This window comes from Pseudorca crassidens, chromosome 2 (genome assembly GCF_039906515.1).
Source record: "Pseudorca crassidens isolate mPseCra1 chromosome 2, mPseCra1.hap1, whole genome shotgun sequence".
Classification (NCBI taxonomy): domain Eukaryota; kingdom Metazoa; phylum Chordata; class Mammalia; order Artiodactyla; family Delphinidae; genus Pseudorca; species Pseudorca crassidens.
Window position 1 is genome coordinate 149127796 of NC_090297.1, and position 20577 is coordinate 149148372.

Sequence of the window (20577 nt, forward strand, 5' to 3'; positions counted from 1 at the left end):
CAACAGCTTCTACAAGACATACCCATCTTTGAAGCTGAAGGCTAAGAGGCAGTGAAAGAACAACGTGAACCCCAGTCAATACTCATGGGTGTACTCTAATCCATACTGTGACTTCCAGTCTATACTCCACTCAACCATGTGGGTCCCATTTTGGTTTTGCATCTCCCACTTCACATTCACCTTCCCTTTTTGACTGCCTGCCCTGCGGACCTCAGGCCACGTTAGCAAACATAGAAGAAACAGCCTCCTCTACACTGTTTCACCAGCTGCCAGTACTATATCAAGTCAGATTCCTGTAGTAAATCCCTTATTTTATATTTATGTATATATAACCCTAACCCTAACCCTCACTGGTTGGTTTTTTTATATACATTTATATATGAAACAGATATAATATTATTTATATTTCTCTGAATGAGTCCTGACTAATATAACTAACTGATATAAATAGACAAGAAAAATAAATTAAAATAAAAGAACCATAAAAAATGGAAAGTAAGAGGTAAAATAATCACTATTTGCAGAGGATATGATTGCAAACTGGGTAATCCCAAGAGAATTCAACTGTAAGACTATTATAAATAATAAAAGAATTCAGAAAGTTAACATGCAGAAATCAATAGTGTATATATATATATATATATATATATATATATGTATAAAAAATGTTAGAATATTTAATGGACGAAAAGACCCAATTTAAAATAGCAAAAATAAAATGCCTAGGTTTAAACACTTCAAGAAATGCAAAATCTATGTTAAGATAATGTTGAAACATTCCTGAAGAAACAAGAGAAAAACACGAAAATGAATGGGGCAGAACATGCCACCCCAAAATAGGCCACTTTGGCATCAGGATTATTTTCAGCTAAAGACACCTGAAAATCAGCAGATGCAAGAAGAGGTTCCTGACCTCCCCTTTTCTTCCTGAAAGCAGATCAAACTCCCAAGTGAAAGATGCCTTTTCTATACCAGGAGGAAAGAACATTTTTGTCACCAGAGATGGAGTATTGATTTCACAGAGAAATCTGTACTGAAGGCCTTGTTAAAAATAATGCTTATCTCCCTTTAGCCTCCCTATATATTTTGATACTTTTCCACAACTACTATTCTTTCACCAATTTAACATAGAAGCACTTAGGCCTAACCACTTTGAGGTTCTTCATTTTCCTGTGAAGGCTCCCATGTACGTAAAAGTAAGATTGATATACTTTTCTCCTATTAATCTATGTTAATTTAATTCTCAAGCCTAGCCAGAGACCCTAAGAGGGCAAAGGGAAAGTTTTCCCTTCCCTACAGTAACATATTCTTGTCTAGGGAGACTCAACATTAAAAAAAAAAAAAAAAAAAAAAAAAATCGGGCTTCCCTGGTGGCGCAGTGGCTGAGAGTCCGCCTGCCGATGCAGCGGACACGAGTTCGTGCCCCGGTCTGGGAAGATCCCACATGCCGCGGAGCGGCTGGGCGTGTGAGCCATGGCTGCTGAGCCTGCGCGTCCGGAGCCTGTGCTCCGCAATGCGAGAGGCCACAAGAGTGAGAGGCCCGTGTACTGCAAAAAAAAAAAAAATCTATTCTCCTAAAATTAAGTTAAAAGCTAATCCAACACTGATTTTTTTTCTTTTATTCTAATTTAATTTAATCTATTTTTTATACAGCAGGTTCTTATTAGTTATCCATTTTATACATATTAGTGTATATATGTCAATCCTAATCTCCCAATTCATCACACTACCACCACCCCCGACCAGTTTCCCCCCTTGGTATCCATACGTTTGTTCTCTACATCTGTGTCTCTATTTCTGCCCTGCAAACCAGTTCATCTATACCATTTTTCTAGGTTCCACATATATGCATTAATAAGTGATATTAGTTTTTCTCTTTCTGACTTATTTCACTCTGTATGACAGTCTCTAGGTCCATCCATGCCTCTACAAATGACCTACTTTTGTTCCTTTTTATGGCTGAGTAATATTCCATTGTATATATGTACCACATCTTCTTTATCCATTCATCTGTTGATGGGCATTTAGGTTGCTTCCATGACCTGGCTATTGTAAATAGTGCTGCAATGAACACTGGGGTGCATATGTCTTTATGAATTATGGTATTCTCTGGGTATATGCCCAGTAGTGGGATTGCTGGGTCATATGGTAATTCTATTTTTAGTTTTTTATGGAAGCTCCATAATGTTCTCCATAGTGGCTGTATCAATTTACATTCCCACAAACAGTGCAAGAGGGTTCCCTTTTCTCCACACCATCTCCAGCATTTCTTGTTGGCAGATTTTCTGATGATGCCCATTCTAACTGGTGTGAGGTGATACTTCATTGTAGTTTTGATTTGGATTTCTCTAATAATTAGTGATGCTGAGCAGCTTTTCATGTGCTTCTCGGCCATCTGTATGTCCTCTTTGGAGAAGTGTCTATTTACGTCTTCTGCCACTTTTTTTATTGGGTTGTTTGTTTTTTTAATATTGAACTGCATGAGCTGTTTACATATTTTGGAGATTAATCCTTTGTCTGTTGATTCGTTTGTAAATATTTTCTCCCATTCTGAGGGTTGTCTTTTTGTCTTGATTATGGTTTCCTTTGCTGTGCAAAAGCTTTGAAGTTTCATAGGTCCCATTTGTTTATTTTTGTTTTTATTTCCATTTCTCTAGGAGGTGGATCAAAAAAGATCTTGCTGTGATTTATGTCAAAGAGTGTTCTTCCTATGTTTTCCTATAAGAGTTTTATAGTGTCTGGTCCCACATTTAGGTCTCAAATCCATTTTGAGTTTATTTTTGTGTATGGTGTTAAGGAGTGTTCTAATTTCATTCTTTTACCTGTAGCTGTCCAGTTTTCTCAGCACCACTTATTGAAGAGGCTGTCCTTTCTCCACTGTACATTACTGCCTCCTTTGTCATAGATTAGTTGACCATGGGTGCGTGGGTTTATCTCTGGGCTTTCTATCCTCTTCCATTGATCAATATTTCGGTTTTTGTGCCAGTACCATATTGTCTTGATCACTGCAGCTTTGTAATATAGTCTAAAGTCAGGGAGTCTGATTCCTCCAGCTCCATTTTTTTCCCTCAAGATTGCTTTGACTGTTCGGGGTCTTTTGTGTCTCCATACAAATTTTAAGACTTTTTGTTCTAGTTCTGTAAAAAATGCCGTTGGTAATTTGATAGGAATTGCACTAAATCTGTAGATTGCTTTGGGTAGTACAGTCATCTTCACAATATTGATTCTTCCAATCCAAGAACATGGTATATCTCTCCATCTGTTGGTATCATCTTTAATTTCTTTCATCAGTGTCTTATAGATTTCTGCATACAGATCTTTTGTCTCCCGAGGTAGGTTTATTCCTAGGTATTTTATTCTTTTTGTTGTAATGGTAAATGGGATTTTTTCCTTAATTTCTCTTTCTGATTTTTCATCATAAGTGTATAGGAATGCAAGGGATTACTGTGCATTAATTTTGTATCTTGCAAACTTACCAAATTCATTGATTAGCTCTAGAAGTTTTCTGGTGGCATCTTTAGGGTTCTCTATGTAGAGTATCATGTCATCTGCAAACAGTGGCAGTTTTACTTCTTCTTTTCCAATTTGTATTCCTTTTATTTCTTTTCCTTCTCTGATTGCCGTGGCTAGGACTTCCAAAACTATGTTGAATAATAGTGGCGAGAGTGGACATCCTTGTCTATTTCTGACCTTCTAGGAAATGCTTTCAGTTTTTCACCATTGAGAATGATGTTTGCTGTGAGTTTGTCATATATGGCCTTTATTATGTTGAGGTAGGGTCCCTCTATGCCCACTTTCTGGAGAGTTTTTATCATAAATGGGTGTTAAATTTTGTCAAAAGCTTTTTCTGCATCTATTGAGATGATCATATGGTTTTTCTTCTTCAGTTTGTTAATATGGTGTATCACATTGATTGATTTTCATATATTGAAGAATCCTTGTATCCCTGAGATAAATCCCACTTGGTCATGGTGTATGATCCTTTTAATGTGTTGTTGGATTCTGTTTGCTAGTATCTTGTTGAGAATTTTTGCATCTATATTCATCAGTGACATTAGTTTGTAATTTTCTTTTTTTGTAGTATTTTTGTCTGGTTTGGTTATCAGGGTGATGGTGGCCTCATAGAATGAGTTTGGGAGTGTTCCTTCCTCTGCAGGTTTTTGGAAGAGTTTGAGAAGGATGGGTGTTAGCTCTTCTCTAAATGTTTGATAGAATTCATCTGTGAAACCATCTGGACCTGGACTTTTGTTTGTTGGAAGATTTTTAATCATAGTTTCAATTTCAGTGCTTGTGATTGGTCTGTTCATATTTTCTATTTCTTCCTGGTTCAGTCTTGGAAGTTTATACCTTTCTAAGAATTTGTCCATTTCTTCCAGGTTGTCCATTTTATTGGCATAGAGTTGCTTGTAGTAGTCTCTTAGGATGCTTTGTATTTCTGCGGTGTCTGTTGTAACTTCTCCTTTTTCATTTCTAATTTTATTGATTTGAGTCCTCTCCCTCTTTTTCTTGATGAGCCTGGCTAATGGTTTATCAATTTAGTTTATCTTCTCAAAGAACCAGCTTTTAGTTTTATTGATCCTTGCTATTGTTTTCTTTGTTCTATATCATTTTTTCTGCTCTGATCTTTATTTCTTTTCTTCTGCTAACTTTGGGTTTTGTTTGTTCTTCTTTCTCTAGCTCCTTTAGGTGTAATGTTAGACTGTTTATTTGAAATTTTTCTTGTTTCTTGATGTAGGCTTGTATTGCTATAAGCTTCCCTCTTAGAACTGCTTCTGCTGCATACCACAGGTTTTGGATCATTGTTTTTTCATTGTAATTTGTCTCTAAGTATTTTTTGATTTCCTCTTTGATTTCTTCAGTGATCTCTTGTTTATTTAGCAATGTATTGTTTAGCCTCCATGTCCAACACTGATTTTTAAATATGCCTAACTTTAAAGTTCACATAGAAAAATATACAAATACATATTGTCAGGAAAATCCTAGAAAAGAAAGGTAATAAGATAGGACTACCCATATTATTATTAAACTATATTATAAAACATCAGTAAGTAGATGACTGTGAAATGTATATATTAATGTATAGGCAAAAAACAGCATTGAATAGAAAGTCCAGAAATAAACCCAGATATATATAAGAATTTCATATAGTATCAAAAAACACTCTCCTATCAGTAAATTGAAGATAGACTTTTTAATAAATAATGTATGGATAATAGGAAAGCCATATGGAAAAATACAGACTGGGACATGTACCTCATACCGTATACTCTATAATGACTCCAAATGGATCAAAGCTTTAAATATTAATAAATATGAAAGCATAAAAAGTAGTAGAAGAAATCTAGGCAAATAGTTCAAAATCTTGTATTTGGGAAGACCTTTTAAATTAAGACCTGAAATTCAGAAGCCTTTTTAAAAGGAAGACTGATAAATTTGACAACATAAAGAAATTTCTCTTCAAGAAAAAACGTACCAAAGCCAAGTCAAAAGAAAAATAATATACTTGAGGGAAAAGTTGCAGCTCATATCAGAAACAAGGTCTAAACCCTAATACACATAGATTCATGTGAATATGTGTATGTATATAGCTTAGAAATTAAGAATAAAATGGTCAACAGGTTAATAGAAAAAAGAGGCAAAGTACATGCCAAGTAATTCACAAATATTTATTCACAATAAGTGTAAACATCTCTTGAACATATTAAAATATGCTCAATTTTACTCAGAATAAGTGAAGTATACATTTAAACTATAGTAAGATTTCATTGTTACCTCCAAAATAGGAAATTTTTCAAAATTTTTACAAGGTTTGAAAGTTTGACAGCACACTTAGTTGGAAAGTTTATGGAGAGACAGACATTTGTATACTCTGTAAAACCATGTTACTCCTACAGAGAGCAATTTGGAAATAACTTTCAAATTTTCAAATATATGTATTCTTTGACCCAGGAATCCCATCTTGGGAATTTACCCTACAGATATGACTTATATGTACAAGGTTATGTATTAGAGCATAGTTTAGAACAGCAAAAGATTGGAAATATTCATGGATCCATCAAAGAGATTATTAATCCATGATACATCACACAATAAAATTCTATGCAGTTGTAAAAGGGAATTAATGAGAGACCTCTCTATGCACAAACATAGAGATATCTCCTGTTTATATTGGTAAGTAAAAAATAAAGCAAGATTCAAAAACTACTTTTCTTATTGGAAAGGTGCAAAATAAAAATATATACTAATTTCTTAGCTTGTATATGTAAAAGTAAACACTGAAAAGGTACATAAGAAGCCAGTAAAGGTGGATCCCTGTTTAAGGATGGAAAGGAATGGTGCAATGGCAATGGACTGGAAGTGAGAATTCTCAATGTATTCCTTTTTACATCTTTTTTTAATATATGAATACATTAGCTATTTTTTAAAAATTAATTTAAAAGAAAAGTATCGTCTCTAGCTTGCCTCTCACTCACCCTTCTGAACAGCTGAATTCTATTTGTGATCCAAAAGAGTAATCTGTCTTAGCTGTCACTTGCCCGTTAAGTAATTCTCCTGGGTTTCCGCATCGTTTCTCTGAGAGAAAAATTAAAATGATGATTAGTGATTACATGTACTCATGGATATGGCATTAGAAAAGAGAGCTGATGGATCACTGTGGTAATAAAGTCTATGGCCCAGGATTTAACACACTGACCAGGGAGCTAAGCTCCATTCTACATCTCCAGTGTGTACTTTGAACTTAAGCCACTCAAAATGCATGTCCTTGGTCACAAAAGAAACAAAAAAAGTATAGATTGTGTGTGTATACCCCTACTACTGGAAAAACATCACAGAATTTATTCTCAACTAAGTGAATCACAGCATCTTCTTCCAAACACAGCATATATTTGGGGTGAGGTTTCTTTGAAAACTGCATTGCCATTTTCTAGCAACATAACTTTTTATAATTTTATAGAGTGAATCTAGTTTTCAACGTACTAAAATTGAATTTGTAGTTCACTTCCAAAAAAAATTTCTTACTGAATATATTGTAAAGGATAGACATTTTCCAATGCAACTAGGTGGCTCCCAATTTTTTTGTTTTATTCATTTGTTTGTTTATGTTTTTCAAAAAGTGGCACACATGTGTACATTGAAATCAGTAACTGACAAACCGAATTGTTTCTTAGTGACCCAAGACACTCATTTGCATTCATAAAGCTTAGTTCCTGAGATAAATTTGCAAAGAAGTAAAAAGCACAAATAAGAAAAATAAATGTTCATACTTACTGACACAGAATTCCCTGTATTTCCAACTGCCTGTTGATTCACAGGTAACACCATGACTTCTTGAACTTGTCCTACTATAGCCAGGGCGGCAGCTGTATTTCAGAGTAGTTCCAGTTTCGAACTCTGTCTCATTCAACTCATTTATTGGAGAAGCAAATTGTAAATAAGGTGGAGGACCACAATTGCCTGGACACCAAAATGACAAAACACCAAAAGTTATAGCTTGGGACACAGCATCTTAAAATTTCAGTAGCATTACTTTAGAGCAGGAACCATTCTTTTCTCCTCTAATCAAGAAAAATAGTAACTCCTATTATCCCCACTGTTCAGTGAATCCAGTGAATAATTAGTAATACATGTTTGTTGATTAATGACAATGATCCTGATAAAAGCCATAAATTTTTCACCCCTTCTCTCCTGTAAATGAGATGATTTAACTTAAAAGGATGGCAGACATGATTTCATCAGCCTATCAGTTTCCCCATATCTGCTGACTCAGATATATCCATGCAAATCCAGAAGTCCTACAATTTCCTTCAACAGAAACATTATTTCATTAATAATAACATTATGTAACATAGGTTGACTCAGGGAACAGAAACTGGGTGGCTGGGAGAAGGATGAGAATAACATTTCTCATTTGTACTCTTTTGTACCCTTTGGATTTTGAGTGATCTGAAGGGAGACGTATAGAGCCCTTGAAGCATAAAAATCTTCATCCTGCTTTGCCTGCAAGAATGAAATATAGGGCTGATTTACCTTTCAGGAGCCACAGTAGAATAATATACTTCCCCTGTCCATTCTGGATAAACCCACAGACAGTGAAGATTGTTTAGTCAGGCTGACAGATAATACAGATTTGTTTCAAGTCTTGGTTGGGGACAAATAGTTTTGGAAATTCCTGGAGAAGAAATTCTAACGGAAAATGTCTATAAAATGGACTCTTTTATGGGTAAAGCAAATTCCCCTTATATTCTAAATAATTCCAAATCCCCTTAAGTTCAGAATTCCAAGTAAATTCCAAACTTCTGATCAAATAAACCCTTTGTTGCTGAAGCTGGATTTCTGCTAAAAGCTTAATCAGCTCTCCGCTAGTCTTGAAAGTGAATGAGTAGATGATCTTGAATGTTTGTTGACAATCTGAACTTGTCTCCCTATTACTCACCAAGAACAGTAGCCAACAGAGCAGCAACCAAGGTCACTTGGAACAGAATTGGATCAGAGACTCTCCAGGGCCCAGAGAAAGGCCAAGATGCCATTGTCCCCTTTCTATGAAGGATCATAACTGGAGCTCTCTGTTGCTTCGCTGACACTTTTCTGCTGAAAGAACTCAATTTAATAAACAATTATTGAATTCCTGTTTGTCATAAAGCACTAGGATCAATACTATGGGATCCATGTCTTGAAGAAATTACAGCCTAGAGTGAAAGAAAAGATAGGCGCATAAATGTTACAACACAAAACAGTGGGTGTTAACCTCTGCAGAAGCACTCTGCTCTTAAGAGAGATTAATTCCAAGTGGAGAGATGGTAGGTGGCTGAATCTGAGTCAGGTATGCTGTAAATGTTAGAAAATGGATGCAGGGCAAATTGGGGGAGCAGTAGATAACACTACAATTTGGCTGCAAAGTAAGGTGTTGGAGATGGTTGTTAAGTAGGAGGCAGCTCATAGGTGTGTCTGAATGGGTTGTAAGGGCCAAGGTTAGGAACTTATGGACACTATTCTTTCGGGAGTAAGAGCCATTGTTTGTTGTTTAGATTTTGGTTTTGCTTTATTTGTTTTTAATATGTCCTTAGAGTGACACATTATTGTGCTTTAAGATCACTAGAGTGGTTGCATACATGATAGATTGAAGTGAACAGAGAGGAGAAATGGAGGGGTTGATTAAGAAGACAATTGTGATTGGCCAGGTGAGCCACAAAGATGATCTGACCAAGGAAACAGTAGAGGAGTTAGAGAAAAGGAAACAAATGTAAAACAAAACAAAACAGGACTTGCCTGGTGGCGCAGTGGTTAAGAATCCTCCTGCCAACACAGGGGACACGGACTAGATCCCTGGTCCAGGAAGATCCCACATGCCACAGAGCAACTAAGCCCGTGCATCACAACTACTGAGCCCATGCTCTAGAGCCTGCGAGCCATAACTACTGAGCCCGTGTGCCACAACTACGGAAGCCCGTGTGCCTAGAGCCCATGCTCCACAACAAGAGAAGCCACCACAATGAGAAGCCTGCACACCACAAAGAAGAGTAGCCCCCACTTGCCGCAACTAGAGAAAGCCCACACGCAGCAACAAAGACCAAATGCAGCCAAAAATATTTTTTTAATTAAAATAATAATAGTTCAAAAAATTTTTTTAAAGCAGAAAATGATAAGATAGAGAAAAAGAGTTGGATCAGTATGTATAACATTGGGAGTTCCTCATGACAACTGTCAACCAAGGCAATAAACCAAGCAATTTGCAGTTTTGGAAAAAAATCGTTTTATCTATAGATATAGATATATGTAGATATATATAGATATATAAACAAAAATAAAAATATATGGGACAAATGTACTTTCATTACTTAATCAGACTATTTAAAGACATATTTAAAGCAAAATCATGAAGGATGTTTTTCTCTTCACCACACTCCTGTTCCCGTTGGAAATAAACAGTATACCTTAAATTTACATTAGAAATAGTCTCTGTCCTCAAAGGAATATATGAAGTTAAGTCCCAATGAAATACTAAATTTCATCTTTTATTCTGATATTTCTGTTAGATCCACACGATTCTTACGCTCCACATGTGTCCATAATTCATACTAATTGCATATCCATTTAGATAAAGGGAGTCCCCTCAATATTTCCCTCAAAGATGTTTCTGTCCCAAACTGAGGGGAAAAAAGTTCATAGTGGCCCTTCACACTATGTGTAGGGCCCCAACTTCTTCATTGAGCAAGGACTCATCTAAACTTATCTTTCTAAAACTCAGTTCTCACATTCAGTCCTCCACCTGCTGTCAGTTGTGGGCAACTCCACCCCACGTACATCCTATCCCATGAGCTCTGGACACGGTCACTAGAACAATTCCACCAAAAAATAAGTTTAACCTGTTGAACAGTTTATCAAATACGTTGGTTACTAAAAATATGTTTGCAGAATTTGTACTGAATGAATTGAGAAGAGCCAGGACCAGGGTTCTGAGCCCCTTTCTTGTTTCCCCCTCTCTCTTTTCCTAATACCTTCATCCTGATCTCTAGTCTCTACTCCTTCTGTGCTAGCAGTCTCATGAGACTGGAGACAGTTGCAGGTAACAAAAATACTGAAAATGCTGCTTCAAAGAACATATTCATTCGCTATGTTCAAAAAGAATATTTATAATCATTGAATGTATTCAAAATGAATATATCTTAGAACAACATTAAGTAAATTGATAATGTGATAAATTCAACAGATCGATTTCAGTGAACTGATCCTTCAGGAATGGGCATTCACCAAACTGGTTTCCAATGATTAATTTTTTAGTTATAATCCAGCTGGTCTGGACACCCTGGATCCCTGACATTTCCAAACACTTTCTTACCTCCTACCCCTGCCCGTATCATCTTCCCTCTCACACTTTCCTCTTTAATTCCTACTTATTGTAGCCGTCCCTTCTCCAATGTCCCCTCCTATCCTCCAGACCAGACTCTAACTTCCAATTACAATTGAGTGTTTATAACTCTGATTCTGACTTGGCTTAACTGACATCTGAAGTCTGTCTTCCCCACTGGACCATAAGTTCCTTGAAGTCAGAAGGTGAGCTCTTAATCATGCCCTACATGGTATCCAGCGCCGTGCCTCATTCAAAGTGCTCAATGAATGTTTGTTGAATTTACACTCAAAAGCACCTAGTGCTAAAATATGTTTTAAAGAAAAATAACACCGTTCCATATCTATTCTTACAGTGTTTGCTGTGTCAAGGTCAGATTTTAGCTGATTTTTTAAAAAGGCACATCTTGGGCTTCCCTGGTGGCGCAGTGGTTGAGAGTCCGCCTGCCGATGCAGGGGACATGGGTTCGTGCCCTGGTCCAGGAAGATCCCACATGCCGCGGAGCGGCTGGGCCCGTGAGCCATGGCCGCTGAGCCTGCGCGTCCGGAGCCTGTGCTCCGCAACGGGAGAGGCCACAACAGTGAGAGGCCCGAGTGCCGCAAAAAAAAAAAAAAAAGGCACATCTTAATAAGAACAGACCCTAGCGATTTTACTCTCGGCTATTCCCCATCCTTAACCCGAAGTTATCATATCATCAACCATAAAACATAGGATAGTAAGGAGGGAAGGAATAAACAAACACCACAGGTTATGACAGGAGCGAAAAGGCAGCCACACGTACAGACCCTACCCTGCGGTGAGGGATTTACATCACGCAGTCTTGTAACAGGGCCACAGACACAGTGCTGGAGACACAGCAGGATAGTGTGTGGCCAGACCCTGGGCATGGAATCAGACCCAGGCCATGCAGGTTCAAAGCTGGTTCCACCACATAGGAACTGTGTACCCATGGGCAAGATACTCAGCCCTCTAAGCTCCTCTAAGCTTCAATTTCCTTTTTCATAAAATAAAAATAACTACACATGTCTCCCAGAATTGATGAGAGGGCTTGGTTTGGAGCATGGACAGCACATAGTAAATATTCATGAGAAACGTTAAGGAAAAGGGTGACAGAACTGGTGTCGGAAGGTGATTCTGACAGAATGAGAACTCCTAGAGTCAAAACATCATCATGATAATGATATAAAATTATAATGGCTGCAATTCCAGGGAACTTTAGCTAAGCCCTGGTGAAGAGGAAAACACGCTGGACTTGGGGCAGAAGTCTTGGTCAGGTCTTCACTGTGGCCCGTGATAACAGTGAAACCCAGTGCCGCACCCAGAGCAGCAAAGCTGGCACCCACGGCAGGGTCCGTCCTGGGCTTATTCTTCCCTCATCAGGATGTCTTCCTGTAAGGAACTCATCCACCCCATGACTTTGACCATCATCCATGAATCACTCACAGACCTCTGGGCCCCGTTGTCTCCTGTAAGTGCAGAAACATACATGTTCCATAAACTCTATTGTTAATAAAAAATCTTACTCTGGGGCTTCCCTGGTGGCGCAGTGGTTGAGAGTCCGCCTGCCGATGCAGGGGACGCGGGTTCGTGCCCCGGTCTGGGAAGATCCCACATGCCGCGGAGCAGCTGGGCCCGTGAGCCATGGCCGCTGAACCTGCGCGTCCGGAGCCTGTGCTCCACAACGGGAGAGGCCACAACAGTGAGAGGCCCGCGTACCGCAAAAAAAAAAAAAAAAAAAAAAAAAACCTTACTCTGCCCTATTACTTACCACATGTCAATTTTGAGCCATTCAGGGCTGCCTCCTTTACTTTTGTTAATCATTAGAAAATTCCTGTGCTGAGCCTCATGACTGTGGATCTTTCTAAAAGTCGGTGAAAGAAATTTCAGCAAAATAAGAAGGAATTTTTTTCTCTTCCCCTGAAGCTACAGAAAAGCAGATATCTACATCATAAAATTGACCTGCAAATGTTATCTCTAACAAAGGAGATTGTTTCTCTACCACTTGAGCATAGTCTTCAACCCTGGAAAAGTCTATAATTCTGACTGGTTATCTTAGCAAATTATTTTTTGTCTTGGATAATATTTAAATTAACTATTCTGTTTTTGAAAGTTATAAATACTTGTGAGTTTTCTTTGCAAATCCAAAAATAAATTGTTATACTTTCTTCTTCACTTAAAATCCTGAATGTAAATTAAAACTTTTGACTGTTGGATTTCTTTTTTTTTTTTTAATTTCAGCTTTATTGAGACATACTTAAATTGTAAGATACTTAAAGTGTACATCATGGTGATTTGACAAGCGTATACATTATGAAAGGATTTCCCCCTGCTCCCCCATCTAATTAATTAACACATCCATCACATCACATATTTATCTTTTTCCCCCAGTTTCATTGAAAAATAATTGGCATACATCATTGCATAAGTTTAAGTTGTACAGCATGAAGATTTGATTTACACATATTGTGAAATGATTACCATAATAGGTCCAGCAAACCTCTATCTTCTCATATAGATACAATAAAAAGAAAACAAAGAGGACTTCCCTGGTGGTCCAGCATTTAAGACTTCTCCTTCCAATGCAGGGGATGTGGGTTCGTGCCCTAGTTGGGGAACTAAGATCCCACATGCCCTGGGGCAACCACCCGGAGCCTGAGCACCACAGCTAGAGAGCCCACGTGCTGCAACTACTGAGCCCACACTCCACAACAAAGATGCCCCATGCAGCAACTAAGACAAAGATCCCCCGTGCAGCAACTAAGACCCAATGCAGTCAAATAAATATATATATATATATTTTATTTAAATGTAGTAACACTTAAAATTTAAAAAAAGAAAACAAAGAAAATAAAAAGGAGAAATTTTTCCTTGTGATGAGAACTCATGATTAATTCTCAACAACTTTCCTATATATCATGCAGCAGTGTTAGCTGTAGTCATCATGTTGTACATTACATGCCTAGCACTTATTTATCTCATAAGTGGAAGCTTGTATCTTTTGACCACATTCTTCCAATTCCTCCCCCCACCCCACCCCCACCCTCCACCTCTGGTAACAACAAGTCTCTTTCTATAAATTTGTTCTGGGTTTTTTGTTGTTGTTGTTTGTTTGTTTTAGATTCCACATAGAAGCGTATCTTCTTTTTTTTTTCTGGAAATAACATTTAAGTTCTACTCTCCTAGCAAATTTCAATTGTACAATACAGTGTTATCACCGTGTTTAACATTAAATCCTCAAATCTTCTTCATCTTATAGCTGAAAACTTATATCCCTTTACCAACCTCTCCAGGTTTCTCCCACCCCCCAGTTCCTGACAACCACTTCTTAGATTTCTTATTTAAGCAAAAACCAAACCAAAACAAAAACCCTTTTTCAAAATTTGTTATAATACGACTCAAGGTTCAGCTCAGTATTTCCAACTGCTTCATTTGTATCTCCCAGGCACCTTGAATCCAACATATCCCAAACTAAACACACTATCTTCCTTTCAACACTGCTTCACCTTTGCTTTCTGTCTCAGCCAAGGTAATAATCACCATCCAGTCTCCCAGACTAGAAACCTGAATCATCCTAGCCTCCTCTCGCTTGCCACCTTTCCATATTCAGAGTCACCGAGTCTTGTCCCATTGGCTGTAGCAACACGAGAATCTGTCATTCTCTCTTATACCCACTTCCATAGTCCTGGTTTATGTTCTCCTAGTTCCCTTCACCCCAGCCTCCACCACAGCAAAAGCCTTCAACAACTGTAAGCCACCTTCCATGTTGATGCAGTTATATTCCTAAAAAGCAATTTACTTAAAAATATCCATGGTCCCCAATTCTCTAGGTCCCCACAACTCTCCCAACTCTCCCTCTACTTCTGCTCACTTAAAACATTGTGCTTCAACCACATGTAAGTGCTTACCTTTCCCAAAACATATCCTGGAACTTTCTAAACACCTTCAAACATTATCGTATGATGTCTCTTGTGCATGAATACTCTTACCTCCAGCCTCCCCGTGATGCACTATCCAGATCAAATGCCACCTCCTTGGTGAAGAACTGCCCAACCCTCTCCTCAGGAAATATCAGTCTCTGCTATGCTTCCCTAATACTTTGCTGATACCTTCATTGTAACACCACACTGTATTGTAACTATTCACTTTTGCCTCTTGCAGTAGATTATAGGTCCCTTGGAGACAAAGAAGGTGTTTATTCAGCCTTCCACTTTCTAACCCAATATTAACTGGCATAATAATAGTTATCCAATAAACGTGAAATAAATGAAATTTAATTTTGTTTTATCTTCAGAGTGAGAATGAATAAATGAAATTTAATTTTGTTTTACCTTCAGAGTGAGAATGACTAAATACCTACTGAGGACCAAATGAAATAATATGTAGGAAGTGCTTTATAAATTTTGAAGAGATGATTCAGTGATTCGACTTCCCTTACTAGTTCTCAGGATGTGCAGTGGCTCAGTGGGCCAGGTGTAGCATTTACAATTCATCATCACGACCCACTGTGGTCCTTCAGCAGAGCCTGCATAGGACTCAGCAAACCACAGAGTATGGAGATGGAGCCTAGGACTTGTGAGCTGAGGAGACCTGAATTTGAGTCCCAGCAATACCAGTCAATTTCTATGACCTTGAAGAAGCTACGTCAGCTCCTCAGATCTCAGTTTCTCACCCTTAAAATGATGACATTAAACTTGGATTATCTTTCTATTCCCTACAAACCCTAGAATTCTGTAATTGCCCACTGAAAATCTAAGACTTCCCTAGCAAATGCCCTCTTATTTCAATGACATCATCACCTTTTAAATTCATATAGAAATGAAACCAGCTCAAGAACTATAGTCACCATGGAGGGTCTCTTATGAAAAATACCATTGGCACTTGCCGAGGCAGTACAATTTGAGAGGCTCTGGGAAAATCCTCAGCCTCCAAATTCCTCCTCCCATTAGAGATTACTTTTTAAGTTAATGTATTTATTTTATCTAAACTCCCTTTTTAAAAATTCAGATACCTCTGGAAAGAATTAATTTTTCTCCAATCTCAGATGGAGTGTCTCCTGACTTACACCTGCACTCTCAATCACATAACTTTCAGACTCCAGAAAGAACTTGCTTCCACAAAATTCTCTTCTTTCCTAGAATTTCTTTATCTCTCTATCAGCTCCTTCCTTCTGTACCCATATTATATTCAAATGTGTCTCTACACTTAATACAAAACTTCTTTGATGCTTCTTCCTCTTCTGGGCACTCTACTTTGTATTCTCCTTTAGTACTACATTTAGGGACAGAACAGGAGTCAGCAAAGAGAAGGGTGGTTGAAGAATTAAAACTAAAACCAGAGAAGTACTACGTCTTGCTCAACCAAGGGAGAAGGGAATTTCAAGAAGTGAAGTTAATCAACATTGCCAGATTCAAAAAGTGAGGGAGAGAAAGGAGATGAGGGCAATAAAGGCTTCTAGCTTCAGAAACTAACTGGAGGCTGACCAATATCCTCCTTGTGATTAAATCTAAAGGTCTTTGCTATCAGTGGTGGAGGAGATGTAGAGGGGTTAATAAAATCTCTAAAGGAAATTGCACCAATTTTCAGAATGTAGACTCTGAAAACCAGGTCTCCTGTGACTTCCTTTGGGACATCTGGCTTACATCCTGCCTCAGCTGCCCTACGTGGAGAGGTAGTAAAGGATTAACAAACAAACACACTCAACTTTTAGATGCAATAATAAGAGCAACTTCTTACTTCTTTTTTGCTTCAGTGTATTTTATTAGCATGCATTATTATTCCCCTATTTATAATAGAAAATTGAGGCTCAGTAGGGGTTAAAAGTACTTTCCAAGTCACACTGTCCCCTAATGCAGTATCCCTGAAAAGATTTCTGTTGAAAACACCCCCAAGTTTGGTCTCTGCATTATCCTTCTAATCTTGTATTCCTTAAAGGGCCAAACTACCAGCCTTTCCCCCAAGGTGCCCTGGATACTCCACTGACCTGCAGGTAGCCGAGGAAGAAGACTCTGTCATCGTGCCTTGGGTAGTGTGTAAGTGAGGAAAACTGCTTTGTTCTGTAATAGGCTTAGTTCCTCCCCAGATAAGAGTTTACCAGAGCACCCTGAAGCTGGCTAGTAATTGCTCCACCAAAAAGTCCCTGAATTCCAGCCATGTGGTTGGCTGTTCAGGGATGGCCAAATATAAATGGATGGGCAGAGACTCCCTACTGGCTCAGTGAATGATTAACAGCATAAGTAAAGCAACCGTGTTTATCTAATCACCTTCCTCTTCACTAGCCCTCTTTCTTGATAACATGTCGCAATTGTTTACTTTCTCCTGTGCCAACCATTTCCCCTAAGTGGAAAGGTAATATAAATTTGACGCCAGAATTCTTTTTTTTCTTTTTATAAACAAAAGAGGGTTATACAAGATGCAAACCAGCTAGCCTGGAAACCTTAGATACTGCAGTGTTCAGACTAGGTCCACAAAAATGATCCACTTTCTGTGATTCTAGGTCCAGCAGGCTTTCCTTGGGTTCAGGGACAGATGACCTTCCCCTGTACTGGTCTCCATCCCACTCCAAGAAAGTACAGAGGGTGAAGAGTTCCGGCAATAGGCTGAGATGCTTGGCACATGATCAGTACTCCAGAAATACACGACCTCCAGAAGTTGGTCTATCACTGAGTGTTCCTCAGAAGGATGCAACAAAGGGCCAGCCATGTTTGTTATCACATGTGGTCCTAAGAAGGACCACAAACCCTGACATTATCCAATTAAGCTCTTAATCCTCAGGATTAAGGTTTGTATGTTCAGGGGACTGCTACTAAAGAGCAATTCTTCCTGACCACTTCACCTTTTCTGTAATAAACACCAAAAGTCCTATAAAGTCTTCAGAAAAGGAGTTGAACCACAGCAGAAGATTTGACAAAAGACAGGAGATTTGAGCAGGGCTTTGAACGACAAGTGGAAATTATTAGATGAAAATAAGAAAGATACTAGAGGTAAAGAGAACATAGACCAGGAATTCCCTGATGGTCCAGAGGTTAGGACTCGGTGCTTTCACTGCTGGGCCCAGGTTTGAGCTCCGGTCGGAGAACTAAGACCCTGCAAGCCATGTGGCAGGGCCAAAAGAAAAAAGAGAGAGAGAAGCGTTTAAGCATGGACCAAGTCACAAAGGGGAGGCTGATTTGCTGATTTTTGATTTGACAAGAATGAGTATAAAAGAGGATACAAAACTATGCAGTCTTGAGAACGAAGTTGGAGGAAATATAACCTTTAAAGCTGGGTCTTCAAATACCATTTCTCAATCAGCTGGAATCCTTTTCTTTACTTGCCATAGTGACTATTCCAGATTTTTCTCTCCAGGTCACCAAATTGTCTTACTCTCAGCAGATGATCTTGCCTCCTACTTTACTAAGAAATCATTCCACGTTAGCTTCTATCTGCCTCAGATTGTCTTCCCTCTTCACTCCTGTTTCAGAAGAGGTTTCTTTTCTTTCCTTCCTTATTTTCAATGTATCTTCCATCCTGAAATGTTCCCTCAGTCTTGCCAAAACTTCAAATTCAAGTTTTCTTCTGTTGTGAGATGTTGAACGGCTCAAAAGAATCTCCTATGTTTCCTGCCTACTTTTTCTCTATAATCACTCCCCACCCCTCCCATTGTGGTCTTCAATCTGGCTTCCTCCCACCTTTACTGACACACCTCTGTGAGGTGCGCCCTTGTCTCCAAATCAACAATTTCTTTAACTCAACACTTATGACTTCTCGGCAGCCTCTAATGCTGCAGATCATCTCTTTTCTGAAACTCTCTTCTCCTTTGGCTCCCATTACCCTAAACATTCCTGATTTTCCTATCTTACTAACTGCTCTTTTTTCATTGTTATTACCTGTCTTCCTACTTTTCAACCCTAAATATAGATAAATCCCAAGTCCTTCCTTTTAAAAATGTTTCTCTTTACATCTATCTTACCTGGTCTCGTGGCTTTAACTATTCCCTATAAGAGGGCTACCCCATAACTACATCTTTATCTCTCATTACTCTCCTAAACTCAGGCTTACATTTTTCATTGCACCTTTATACTCAACAAAGGACAACTTCTCATTTCCTGCCCAGAAACTTTACCTTCTGACCCCAAGATTAATCCAGGCTTCCTGGAATGGAATTTCAGCCTCACCTTTAAACACTTCATCTCCCTCATCCTCCAACGTTCAATCAGTCAACAAGATGTTTTGATCTTGCAATGTCTCTCAAATCTGCTGTCTCTTTTCTATTTCTAATGTCATCAAACCAGTTCAGGTCATCATTGTCTCTCGGGTGGATCTATTGCTATAGATCTTTCATTGGTTTCTCTGTCTCAGTTCTTTTCCTACTACACCTGTCCTACATACTGTTGTGAGAGAAATCTATGTTCTGTCCTTATCACTTCCTTGCTTGAAAGTTTTCCATCTCTACTCACTGCCTACAAAATAAAGCTTAAATTCTCTAACTTGCCATTTAAAAGCCTCCATAAACTGGCCTTTTTTTTTAACATCTTTATTGGAGTATAATTGCTTTACAGTGGTGTGTTAGTTTCTGCTTTATAACAAAGTGAATCAGTTATACATATATATGTTCCCATATCTCTTCCCTCTTGCGTCTCCCTCCCTTCCACCCTCCCTAACACACCCCTCTAGGTGGTCACAAACCCCCGAGCTGATCTCCCTGTGCTATGCGGCTGCTTCCCACTAGTTATCTATTTTACGTTTGGTAGTGTATATATGTCCATGCCACTCTATCACTATGAATGAAATTTTGGTCAATTTAGATTAATCGTAGGAGTAGGAGTAACCATTTACTTGGTTAAAAAGCTTATGACTCTCATTTGCAACAATGTGGTTGGACCTATAGGGTATTATGCTTAGTGAAATAAGTCAGGCAGAGAAAGAAAAATACTCTATGTTATCCCTTGTATGTGGAACCTAAAAAAATAAAATAAATGAATGAATATAACAAAACAGAAACAGACTCACAGATATAGAGAACAAACTAGTGGCTACCAGTGGGGAGACGGAAGCAGGAAGAGGCAAGATAGGGGTAGTAGATTAAGAAGTACAAAATACTATGTATAAAATATTTAAGCAATAAGGATATATTGTACAGAGCGTGGAAATATAGCCATTATTTTTTTGTAACTTTAAATGGAATATAATCTATTAACAATTGAATCACCATGTTGTACACCTGAAATTAATATAATATTGTGAATCAACTCTACTTCAATTAAAAAAAAAAAGCTTATGACTTTTTACTACATTTCTCAAATCTTCTTTCCACTTGGAATATCCTTCTCCCTAATCTTTGTCTCTAAATCGTAATCACTTTCAAGGACCCAAAAAACCGTGCCGTTTGGGCTTCCCTGGTGGCGCAGTGGTTGAGAGTCCGCCTGCCGATGCAGGGGACACAGGTTCGTGCCCCGGTCCGGGAAGATCCCACATGCCGCGGAGCGGCTGGGCCCGTGAGCCATGGCTGCTGAGCCTGCGCGTCCAGAGCCTGTGCTCCACAAGGGGAGAGGCCACAGCAGTGAGAGGCCCGTGTACCGCAAAAAAAAAAAAAAAAAAAAAAAAAAAAAAATACTGTGCCATCTACCTTGACCATTTTCCTGCCTCGTCCTCCTCTTAAGACAGAAGTCAGCCTCCTCCCATGCAAGCGCCCATAGCAGTTTTCATGAGAGGGGTTTGCTTCATTCTAAACACACTGAATTAATGATATGTAT

At 38.5% G+C, this 20577-nt stretch overlaps 1 protein-coding gene across 4 annotated transcripts in view; it reads right to left on the bottom strand.

Annotated features, from left to right (window-relative positions):
- Positions 1-16981, bottom strand: part of LOC137212000 (C4b-binding protein alpha chain-like) — a 41621-nt gene extending 24640 nt beyond the window's left edge. Inside the window, exons 1-4 of one of the 4 annotated variants that reach the window (XM_067714845.1) lie at positions 16827-16981; positions 8435-8589; positions 7270-7455; positions 6474-6573 (exon numbers count right to left, since the gene is read on the bottom strand). In XM_067714845.1, coding sequence (XP_067570946.1) covers positions 6474-6573; positions 7270-7455; positions 8435-8589; positions 16827-16858 — 473 coding nt within the window. In that variant the 5' untranslated portion in view covers positions 16859-16981. Of the gene's footprint in view, positions 1-6473; positions 6574-7269; positions 7456-8434; positions 8599-16826 lie in introns of all 4 variants that reach the window. The other 3 variants (XM_067714865.1, XM_067714854.1, XM_067714836.1) reach the window with 3 other exon arrangements.
- Positions 16982-20577: the final 3596 nt, after the last annotated feature.